The sequence below is a fragment of the Cyprinus carpio genome, chromosome A19 (assembly GCF_018340385.1).
Source record: "Cyprinus carpio isolate SPL01 chromosome A19, ASM1834038v1, whole genome shotgun sequence".
NCBI lineage: Eukaryota > Metazoa > Chordata > Actinopteri > Cypriniformes > Cyprinidae > Cyprinus > Cyprinus carpio.
The window spans coordinates 12,981,113-12,993,594 of NC_056590.1; the positions used below are offsets into that span (position 1 = coordinate 12,981,113).

At 33.7% G+C, this 12,482-nt stretch overlaps 1 protein-coding gene across 2 annotated transcripts; it reads right to left on the minus strand.

Annotated features, from left to right (window-relative positions):
• Positions 1 to 1,177: 1,177 nt before the first annotated feature.
• On the minus strand, positions 1,178 to 9,867 carry LOC109102248 (DNA-binding protein SATB1-like). Of its 2 annotated transcripts, none has more exons than XM_042776622.1 (11): positions 9,556 to 9,867; positions 8,954 to 9,153; positions 8,433 to 8,609; positions 7,214 to 7,340; positions 6,773 to 6,896; positions 6,202 to 6,313; positions 4,952 to 5,334; positions 4,642 to 4,836; positions 4,325 to 4,456; positions 2,184 to 2,381; positions 1,178 to 1,999 (listed from the first exon to the last, which is right to left on the minus strand). In XM_042776622.1, exons 2-11 carry the CDS (start codon positions 9,126 to 9,128, stop codon positions 1,439 to 1,441), a joined length of 2,184 nt encoding a protein of 727 aa, XP_042632556.1. In that variant the 5' UTR covers positions 9,129 to 9,153; positions 9,556 to 9,867; the 3' UTR covers positions 1,178 to 1,438. The 2 variants fall into 2 exon arrangements, with proteins under 2 accessions (XP_042632556.1, XP_042632555.1); XM_042776621.1 differs by having other exon boundaries at positions 4,325 to 4,480; positions 9,556 to 9,866.
• Between the last annotated feature and the right edge of the window lie 2,615 nt (positions 9,868 to 12,482).

The window sequence follows — 12,482 nt, forward strand, 5'->3', positions numbered from 1 at the left end:
ATATTCTTCTCATTTTCAACATTACATGATTTCACTCTGCTATTTGTCAACACTGTCAGACCTTTATGAAAATAAAATGAAATTGGACTTTCAAAGTCAGTTGGATTTTCTAGATATTTTCCCTCATTTTAAGTAGATTGCGTCAATTCTGACACTATTTAGCAGAGAAATAAGTTATAATCGGGAATGCTATCACAGTTAAACATAAATCTCATTTTCTAGTTCTTAAATAAAATGGCTTTAAATATAATAAACAATAACAAATAGTACAGATTTATTGTAATTCATTAGAGAGACTGATAGAACCATTCACTGTAATTCAAAGTGCTGTTTCTATTGTGTTTTGTTCTACTGACAATAATACAGTAATGTGCTGTTTCTTTCTAACATATAATACATCATGGTTTCAGGGTCTCTGGCAACAGTTCTTGCAAAAGACAATACTGTCTGGCTGAATATGCCACCCTTAACACTGACCGACGTTGCCCGCCACCTGCAAAGATTCAGTTGAGGATTTGAGTAGAAAACCAGAGACAAACAATAAATAATACTACTATAAAATTGCAAATCATATTCATTTAGGGGTGTAAATATTTGCTATAAGAACAATTCAAATTTGCAATTCTTCCTGAAAATGGTGACTTAATTTGGTTTTGAATATTGTTATAACTCCATTTAATTTTCATTGTCAGACATGAGCATTTTTACACCCCTAATATTAATAAAACATTTTTTAGACATAAGAACAGTGATGTTTAATGAATGCTTTCCATGGCATTTACTTTGTGGATTGGAATTGGAATCCTCAATATTCCACTTCCATAGTCCATTCAAAGTATGATGTTTTAATAAAACACCTTGTGCATAAAGGCACAACCGTAAATACGCTACATGAAATTGTAAAATCACCCAGTATTCATTGCCGTTTATTTGTTTAAATGAGATTTAATACACTTATGTTCAAAAGTGTGAGGTTGGTAGGATATTCTTAAAATGTTTTTCACGTCGATCATGCTCACTTAGGCTGCCTTTATTTGATCAAAATTACGGTAAAACCAGTAATATGTTGAAATGTTATTACAATTTAATATAACTGTTTTCTATTTTAATATATTTAACATTTAATTTATTCCTTTGATGGCAAAGCTGAATTATTACTGTCACATGATCCTTCAGAAATCATTCTAATATGCTGATTTAGTGCTCAAGAAACATTTATTATACTTGTGCTACTTAATATTTCAGTGATTATTTTTCAGGATCGAACACGATGAATAGAACATTCGGAAGAACAGTATTTATTTGAAACAGAAATCAGTTGTCAAATTATAAATGTCTTCACCATCATATTCGATCCCTTTAATGCATCATTGCTGAATTAAAGTATTAATTTCATTCAAACAAAATGACCCCAAGCTTTTGAACGGTAGTGTATTTTTTAGGAGTTTATGAATTGGCAGTAGGCGGGGCTATCATCACGCTCCTCCTTACATGGAAGCTCCTCCTCTTTTTTAATAGTAATGATAAAACGAGTTTGTGTAGATGCATTCAGCTCCACCGCACCATCTTGTTTCCCTGTCATCATGTTTGCATTTGTCTCCTCATCATTTTCCATTGCACCCCTGCATTCCTCCTCTGCCTCCATGTAATCATCTTCCCTTTCCTCAGTCTCTCTTTCTCCTCTGTTGTCCTGTTCTTCCTGTTGAAGCCAGTTGTGACCATTGAAAAAGCTAAGAACAGCCTCTTTGGCCACTCCCAGTTGAGCAGACAGTGTATGAATGGCCTCTTGATCTGGATGTAGTCCCACTTCCTGAATGAAACTCTGCAGAATTGCATGTGCTTCTGGTGGTAAAGACCTGCCTCCAATATCTGAGCCCGTGTAAATCTCTTTGGGACATCCAGTGATGAGATGCTGCTGGAGGAAGTGTTGATTATGCTGAGGTGGAATTTTATGTAGTTGTTGGTGCTGCTTTAGAGGCACCATATGCTGTGGCATCACCTTTAGAGAAATAAATCAATAAAGTAAATAATTATGAGATCTAACACATCAAAACATGGTTGATTTAAGTCCCATATTAACAAAATATATGTAAAAAATAATTTACAGTCAGTGATCGATTATTCATAATGTACTGTAATTGTTTACTGAAGTTATAATTGTAGAAGTTAGTGTGAGCACTCACTTGTAGTTGCTCAGTCAGTGGTCTTGTATGTTTTTCAGAGTAGAACGTCTGCCCGGTATTGCTCTCTTGGTCATATATAACATCTCGCTCTGATTGGCTGAGATTTAGGAACTGGCGTATCAGAGACAGATTTTCCCACAGTGTACGATTCTGAGGCGATGGCTCCTCCTTCCAGCGCAGGAGCTCACACAGCCAGCCCTAAAACACAGACACATATACAGCAGGGTTCAAACATCTGAAACTAAAAATCTGATTTAAACCTAGACATCCTGTTTTAGGAATTTCAATCATTTAAAATGCGAAAAAATGTTATGATGTAAAATGAATAAGAAATGATTAATTTATGCTTTCCATGACATAAATATTTAAATATTTATATTAAACTTTTATATGTAGGAGATAAATATTTAATTGTCAAGAAATATTTAAAATTCTGCAGTATTTCTAGGTCACTAGTCAAATAAGCAAATGTGCGCTATTAACTATGTGCAGGGCTCACAAAATTGGTTGCTCGACTGCCTGAGGCTAGCATACAGCGCACAAACACAGAATTGATTCATCTTTCGGGTCTCCTTGTGCTTGAATGGACACATGCACACAAAATTATTTCAAAATACCAGTCTAGGAAAGTATTCTTTTAAACTGTTGGTTAAGTGGAGTGAACATGAACAGAAAGAAATTGGATGTGTATCATTATATTAGATCTGTGCATCAGTGCTTATGTTATTAATGTTAATCAAACAACAAAACACAAATCTTTTAATGGCTTTTTTAATTTTTTAATTTAATTTATACAGTAAACACTCTGCAGTGTTATTTTAAATTATTACATTTCTATGCCGGAACACTAATGTTAGACCTTACTTTATTTGTAGCTTTGTTATATTTTATTTATCTATACTTGTAATTAGTTTTTGTTCTTATTTTATTTCTGACGGTTCACTTGTCTTTAAGAATTTTTTACTTTTTGCTGTGGTTTCGAAGTAGTACTTTAAATATATTTTTTTTCACTCACCAAAAAATAAAAAATAAAAAAAAATCCTGTAATATAATCCGAACCATGAGTTGTATGATCGTTGCACCCTACATGATTTGTTATTTAAAAAAAAAAAGGTTTTGATCATGCTGATTTGTCCGCAGTGAAGTTTAGCCAATGTCTTTTTTTATTCAGGCTAGTTAAATTAATTTTGGGCTACCAAAATCTGAAGCCTCTGCAAAATATATTAAAATAGAAAAGAGTTATTTTAAATTGTAATAATATTTAGCAAAATAGCTGATTTTACTGTATTTTGGATCAAAAACTTAATATTTCAAAAAAAAAAAAAAAAAAAAAAAAACTGTCAAATTGTTATGTCGATAATCTGATTTGTAATGGATGAAATTCCAAATAAAAACATTTCCACTAGTGTTTTAGACTTTTGGACCACACTATACATATTTTTGCATAAAACTAGGAGTTGATTAATACAAATTATTTTCATTATCACTATATTATATGCATTCAATATATACACATTCCTGTTAGTCCTTGCATTCCCTGCATTCATATAAATATATACTGCATTTAAATATGAATGAAATGTTTATACCTTCAATGAAATGTAAGTTACTTTGGATAAGTGTCTACCAAATATATTAACACAGAAATATAAAATATTAATAATATTTAATAATATTACTGTTTTTACTGTATTTTTATAAGATATAAGATTTCTGAAAAAAAAAAAAAATCTCTCAAATTGTTATGCTGATAATTAAATTTGTAAAAGGAAAACATAGAAGAAAAGAAAAAAGAAAAGCATTTCCACTAGTATTCTAGATTTTTGCTCCCTACTGTAGATATTTTCTCATAAAACTGGGAGTGGATTAACCCCCTTTTTTTTCATAATCACTATATTATATGCATTCTAGGTATATACTGACCATTTCTATTAGTCCTTGTATTCCCTGCATTCATATAGACATTTATTAGATAGTTAATCAAGTATGAAATGTATAAAACTCAGATGCAATGTAAGTTGCTTTGGATAAAATGCATAAATGTATTTGTAACCTCTAACTCTTTTTTTTTTTATTTTTTTTTAAGAGAGATTTTTTTGTGCAGTCTGTACCAGTGTATTCCTTCAGTACACATGACGTACCTGACTCTTCGCTGCAGATACTTTTGCAAACAAGGCCTGTGACACTTTTGCTCGTCTCATTTCCTGCTGTATTTCATCATAGATGCCATAATTTATTCCAGAATCATCGCATTCCACTTTGACTACAGTGTCCTTGGAAACAGGTGAAAGTTTTGCCTGTAGTTAGAGAGACACTTTTGTAGGCATTGACAAATGGCACTTCAATATTATTATTATTACTATTATGAGTTTATCAAATAAGTTGCGCTGTCCATAGAGATTAAAGCACAAGCTATTTTGCATCTCAGGTCCATAATTAAATTTGAGTGACAGTGAACCTGAATGGGCAGAGGTGAGCTGGTATTGGTGTTGTAGGTAGAGTTGAGGTTACGCTCTCTTTCCTCCAGATAAATAGAGTCTCTCTGGCTCTGCGGGAGTTGCAGGAAGCCCTGCATGGCCCTAAGATTCACTAAAAGAGACTGAGATGCACATCGTGGGTCCTCTTCTTTGCGCAAGATCTCTGACAGAAGACCCTGTTGCAAGTGATATCATGGATAGACACTGTGTTTATTATGTGTATAGATACATAACATTTAAAAGATATGGACATATGACAAAAAATTCTGTTTCATAAAATGAACATGTTACCTGAGTCCTGTTAATGGCCACTCGTGCAAACACCGCTTGGGAAACCCCTGCCCTCTTCAGCTCCTCACGCACCCAGTGGTAAATTTCAGGTGATACGTCGGTGACAGGTGAGGGACATTGAGGTACCGTGGGTGGGGACACATTGCATTTAGGAGGAGTCCTTAGTGGTGCAGGATGAGGCCCGTGTGAGTGCGTGTGAGCGTGTGTGAGAAGTTGAGACATGGCGTGCTGCTGTGAGAGGAGCTGAGCCATCACTAGACCTGGCATTCCAGCCTGCATCTGGACAACAGCACATGACTCCGCCCCACTGCCTTCCATTGGTTGCTGGTACATGGTGGGCTGGCTGGATGATGAGGGTTGGTTGCATTGCCTGCTCATTTCACCTGAGGGGAGATAAAATCTTTAGTAGTTCAAAATTCATATTAAATAACTGGAGTCCATTTAAAATTCACATCCAAAATCTTTTTATTTTCAGTATACACTGCGTTAAGCATATATTGTTATTTTACTAAATTTTTAATTTTTTACATACACTGCCATTCAAAGATCTTATTATCAGGTTTTTTTTATACTTTTATTGAGCAGGGATGCATTAAACTGATCAAAAATGACAGTAAAGACTTCTATATTGTTACAAAAGATTTTTATTTCAAAATAAAAACTTTCTATTCATCAAAAAAATCCTGAAATATAAAAAAACATTAATTATTAAAAATTATAATTATTTCTGAAGAATGATGTGTCATTGAAGATTGGAGTAATGGTTTTGCCACCACAGAAATTAATTACATTTTTAAATATATTAAAATAGAAAACAGTCATTTTAAATTGTAGTAACATTTCACAATATTAATGATTTTACAGTATTTTTGATCAAATAAATGCAGCTTTGATGAGTGTAAAAGATAGGTTAATACAATTATGTATCATTAATTAACAATGAACAACCATTTTTACAGCATTACTGACAATTTATAAATATGCTATTATATTGTTAATTCATGTTTGTTCATAATACATTTAATGTTAATTAATAGAGCTTGAAATATTATAAATGTGTTAGCATATCTAAACATTAACCTAAATTGATAAATGCTGTAAAGTTATTGTTCTTTGTTTGTTCATAATACCTACTGTATTACCAAAATGATAACAAATTAAACTTTAATGTAAAGTGTTACCAAAACACACAAAGAAAACAACTAGAAGGCTATAAATGTGGGAATATATGAGCGATTCTTGCTACTCACCCATCATAGATTTTGCCCTCTTGTAGTGTTTGTACCACTGGCCGAACTCCTGACATCTTGCAGCAGAGATGCTGGCATAGTAAGTGCCGTTCACTACTGATGAAATCATGCTCTTTCAAACAAAAATATGAGAGAAGTCAATGTGTGTTTATGTGCAGGCAAAAATGGGATTTTGCCTCTCATTTTATTTTCATGTGACTGTAACTGGAATTCAGTAAATAACAGAAAGAGCATACTAAATTAAGCCTTAAGGTGTACCTTGGAACTGACTAAATGTGTCCAGAAAGGATGTGCTAAAGGTTTTTGTCTCCTTGCTAAATAGATTTAATAGCTGGTTCTCAAACTAGGCATGGATCTTAATAGTAGGGTGTATTCTTCAATGGAGAGCACTTCTTCGATCATAGTTCTGCTCTTTAACCATAAGATATGAGACAATTAACCTTATTTTTTTCTATAGCTACATGCAATTAAGCTATGGTTGATAAAAATTGTTTTTAAGTTAGTATACAGGTTATATGCATGGTGCCTTGCAAAAACAGTGTATTTACAGTGTCTAATTGTGAACATGTACCTGAGATAACGGACACTCTTTAGCCAAAGTGCTCTGATTCATCTCTTTTAGCAGCTCCTTCAGGGCATTTCTGACGGTAGAATGAGTCCACTGCTCAGCAGGCAAGTCCTCTAATTTAGAAACACTAAGAGAGTGAGAGAACGTGCATGAGTCAATGAGAAAGGAGTGTATTACAATAATTAATTACAGTGAGGAACATTAATCACAAATAATTATTATTCCACAAATAGCTATATTATTAAGTGTTTATCCTCAAAACTTTAATAACTATAATAACTTTTAATAATTTTAAAATGAGTTTTTAACACTAAATTATTCTTAATCATAAATCAGAACAGCTTTAATTCTCAGAGTGTATGTAGTTCATCATTCTGATAAGCCTGTTTGCTGAAACCCAGAGACAGATGTGATGGTTAAAGTAAGTGTGTGTGCAGGTTGTACCTGTGTAGCTTTATTCTTAAGGTGATGACATGGTAAAGATCTTGAAGCATGTCTCCTACTGTTGCATCAGAGGTGTCTGTCACCGTGGACAGAGACACAGGGTTCCAATGGCCAACTTGAACCTGACCTAATGCAGACATTAATATTTATTACAATATATGACTATTATATATGATCCTTATATAGTTCCTGACACCATATTTCCTTTTTTGTTTGGATTTTGGAGATGTTGTTTTTTAATTATTTGACTTTGCTACTTATTTTTCTCTTCTGACGACCTTAATAGCTATCTGATCTTGACCAAGTTCACATTCTCTTGTGTCCCATCAGCTTTCTGCACTTCCTTTTCTATTTTTCCAACTTATAATATTTTCCTTTACTTAATTGTTGTATCAAATAAGTAAATTATGTGTTATATTATAAACATTATCATTAAAAATGAAAAAAAAAAAAAAAAAACCCAGATGAGGGAATATGTTATGTAAAAAACAACCAATAAACATTAAGTACAGGTTAACTTAAGATTCGACCATCTAAACATTTTTCCAATATTTTGTGTTTTTGTTTACTGTGTAATGTAATTGTGCAGCCTTTTCAATGTTTAAATAGAAATTTAAAATAAATCAAAGTACTTTTAAATTTGATATCAATTAGATATAATTACTGGAAATAATTTGTATTAAATATATGCTGCAGTTCAAAGGTTTGGGGACAGTACGTGTTTTTTTTTATTTATTTTACTTATATTTAGAAAATTGATCATTTACATATCAGACATTTATAATGTTAAAAAGATTTTTTTTTTAAAACTTTCTATTAATCTCAGAATCCTGAGAAATGTTTAACTGTTTCCACAAAAATACTAAGCAGCTCTGTTTTCAAAATTAGAAATGTTTCATGAGCACCAAATCGGCATATTAAAATGCAGCTTTGCTATCACAGGAGTAAATTACATTTAAAATATATTAAAACAGTTACTTAAAATTATATTAATATTTCACAATATTACTGTCTGTACTATATTTGTAATCAATGTAGCCTTGGTGAGCATATTAGACTTAAAAAAAAAATATTGAACATGGTTTACAGTATGTGTGATGCACTGGACTGTGTGGACTGGAACTTAAAAAAAAATAACAGCAACATTTCCCATCTTTCAGGCTTACACATTCAATTTGAACTGAGTGTGAATTATTCATTAGTGTGTGTGTCTGTATACCTGTAGCCAGAGCTGCTGCGGTGTGTGTGTATCCCAGCTCTTGCAGTGCGGCCTCTGTAATCTGGCTAAACAGCAGGTCTGTTTTCAACAGCACAAATTCTGCATGCTCTGACCTCTTCCTCTCTGATGGCGGGACATCATTCTGCTCCACCATACAGAACACAGGAAGCAGACTGCCTGTATGGACAGACAGGAGAATATGATCACACAGACATCTTATGAACAGACAAGGACCTGTATCTGTGTTTATACCCGTCAGTGTATAAACTGATGAGTAAAGGCTACAGTATATAATAAAAACAAAAAAAATAAAAAAAAATAAACATAAACATTCAAGTCAACAGAATATTGAAGTAGGCTTTTATAAATCAAATCAAGGAGTGAATTCCTCACCCACTGCTTTAAATCAGATATCTGTTGGACATGATTCAAGTTCTGCGCACAACAAATACTTCATAGCCTATTTAGTAAATCTTACTGAAAATGGCAGATTAAGTAGTTTATATTATATATTATATTACCTTTCCTCCTGTTAGTGTGTAATGATGTTTGTTTGGAAGTCAGGCTCACAGGAGTGACTCCAGGTACAGGCAGATCTCTTGAATTCTCCATACGGGCCATTTTACATGAAGGGTAAGAGGGTTCACACATGACAGGTCCCTGGGTGCCACTAGTAGTTGCCAAATGGTCCATCATCGCTTTTAATCTCAGCTCTCACAAACTACAGAAAATGAAAGAGTGAGGAGAGAGAGACATATATAGATATAAAATTATAGTATTGCTCAGTTGTTTGTGTGTGTGTATTTTTTTTTCGCTGATGATGGTTTAAGACCAAAACCATCATCGTTTAAGGCTTGGATTTTTTTTTTACTGGTTCTAGACTTATTTTTAGCTGGTTAGACTGGGACTCCAACTTGCTTTCCGGCTAAACCATCTAAAGACAAGCTTGATCAGGCTAGGAGACCATCATAAACCATCAACGACCAGCAAACCATCTTAGACTGGCTTAAGATATTTTTTGTTCAGCAGTCAAGAGCTGCTACAGGTGCTGCTAGGCTATGCTCAACCTATGACACATCATAACCTCGTCTTCTTTTTACTCCATGTTATTTCAGTCACTTACTTTATTGACTGCAGTGCTGTTTTCCGGTGGTTATAATCCTGCAGAAGGGTATCCGAACATGCCGACAGATCGAGCGCGCGTCCCAGGATCGCTCACTAACAAAAACACTGGCTCCAGAATCAGCGCGCGAGGCTGGTGACAAGCGACTCGAGAGCGGGTTTTATTTCATAAAGAAAGGTCTTAACAAACGGAAAAAACAGAAACATTTAAATCAATAAAATAAGGCTAACAGTGAGGAAAAACGGCTCGTAGAATACAATGCGCGAACACAGATCCGTAATTAAATCTCTAGGCGGCCCCACAAAGCATCATCAATGTGATGTCACCATGAGCGGACCAATCAGTTTCCAGCGAAGTGCCTCCTGTCAGAATACATGGCTGTACCAGTATGGCAAGCCATTTTAACGTTTAATAATTGATCTCCCAAGCTTTTTCGAAATTTTAATATTAAAGACTCTTAATTTCAAATATCTAATGTACAACTTTGACTAGTCGTACATTTTGATTGGCTTATATCGGAAAGAAGAGTGCTATGAAAGAGTAAGAAGAACACCCAGGAAATGTTTTGTCCTTGGCCATATGGATACTAGAAATACATTTGGAGAGCACTGATGAGTAAAGGCTATATAATTTAAATAAACACGTTGAAAACAATGCACTATAAACATGTTTGTCAACAGAATATTGAAGTAGGCTTTTATAAATCAAATCAAGGAGTGAATTCCTCACCCACTGCTTTAAATCAGATATCTGTTGGACATGATTCAAGTTCTGCACACAACAAATACTTCATAGCCTATTTAGTAAATCTTACTGAAAATGGCAGATTAAGTAGTTTATATTATTAAACGTCTAGGTTTTGTTTAGTGTAAATCAAATAACATCTGGATGTGAATAGTCCTGTACCTGACATGAATGTAGAACACCAAGCTGCTACAGAGCGTCCTGTGGATCCCCTTTATGAGACTGTCCAGGTGCAGAGTCATCAAGCACGGCATCAGAATTGCCATCTTCGTCTGACTTTATTTTGGTTAGGTCCAGATTTCTCTGAAGTGGTTGTAAAAAACACTGAATATTCATTCACGCTATGTAATGTAAGGGCAAGCAGTATGCTATAATAGTACTAATATCCACTAAAATGAAGATTAGTCACGCCACAATTTACACAAATGAGATGGGAGGCATTAGTTAGTTTGATTTGATTTATTAATTTATTTACAAAATAACAATTTATAATGTATGAAAATAACTACATTGTATTTACTTTTCAGTCACTTGGGGGGACAGCCCCCCAGCATTTTGTTGCCTTAAACGGTTCAAAAGTTCTGTAATATTGTTTTTGGAAGAAATTAGTACTTTTATTTAGAAAGAGTGCATAAAATTGATCAAAAGTGACCATAAAGACATCTACAGTGTTAAAAGGTTTCTATTCTATTCATAAAAGAATCCTGAAAAAAAAATATGTATCATGGTTTCCACAAAAATATTAACCAGCACAACTGTCAGCATTGATAATACTAAGAAAGTTTCTGAGCACAAAGTCAGCATTGATTTCTGAAGGACCATCTGACACTGAAGACTGGCGTAATGGCTGCCAAAAATTCGGCTTTACCATCACAAAAACAAATTACATTTTAAAATATAATAAAATAGAAAATATTATTTTAAATTGTAATACAATTTCACAATATTACTGTTTTTTTAATTAAATAAATGCAAACTTGCCAAGCACAAGTGACAAGTGACAAGTGCACTTTTTCATGGGGTGCATTTAACATTTCACTATAATCTATTATAGTCATAGGTAATAGAGGCTTGCCAACATGGGTATAAATGCTGTGAGTACTGGGTGGCAGGCAATATAATGATTGTTTCAGTTGATAAGAAACTGTTAATCAGCCTCATCAAGTGATCTCTGTGATTAACGCTTGTTTGCACCTGCACACATGATAGTCACTGTATGTGGCAATCATTCTTTTCCGTAAGCTTAATCATAATGAACAGTGCTTCATTTGTGTCTTTATTTGCATGAGATTGCATATTTACAATCAAATAAAACACATTCAATACATATGATTATAATATAACATGATAAAACCATATTTTTCATCATATTTACAAAAAGCATTCTGCAACAGAATGATTTAATTTTTCACTACTGTGATAGGCATACATCAGTACACAAGAAACAGAGACAGACACATGATTGGATTATAATATTTGTCAATTTGTCAAGTCAGCTCTCCAGTGACTAATCACATCTCAATGATTACCCTACAGCAGCAACAGCAATAATGATGACAATATTACCATGATAATATAAGAAAATTCTTAATTAATCCTCTCTTATGTCACATTACTGTACAGCAAATTGCTATTTATTTGAATAGTGTTTCCAATACTGCCTCAGTACTCGTGGCAATTTGAATTGTAGTAGTTGAAGGTGAATGTGTGGTATTGTGACAGTTTTAACAGGAGAGGGCGACATAGCCTGCTCCTTGTGTAAAATATTTAACAAAATCGTCGTCTTTTTTGACTCATGCAAAGTATGCACAATTCATCTTATTTCTCTTTTTGATCTGCTGTTTTGATGGACATTGCAAAAAAAAAAAAAACACACCTGATTAAACTGATGCAGGTTTGTAGTATGCTATAACATTCTCAGACATATTACATCAGCCATGGCATTATCTTTTGCCATTTTATATCTACAGTGTGACTTACAACTAAGAATAGTGCATTTGGACCTTCAGCTTATTTGATGTACTGGTTTTTGCATAGTAAACAGTAGGTAAGTATGCATATTTGGACACAGGAGGTGTGTCAGATGTCCAGTTTTGGGGGGCTTCCAGGACCTGCTTAGACCCTAAAAGCTTTCTCTGTATGCAACCAGCTGAGAACAGCTGTGTTACTGTATTAACGTGAGG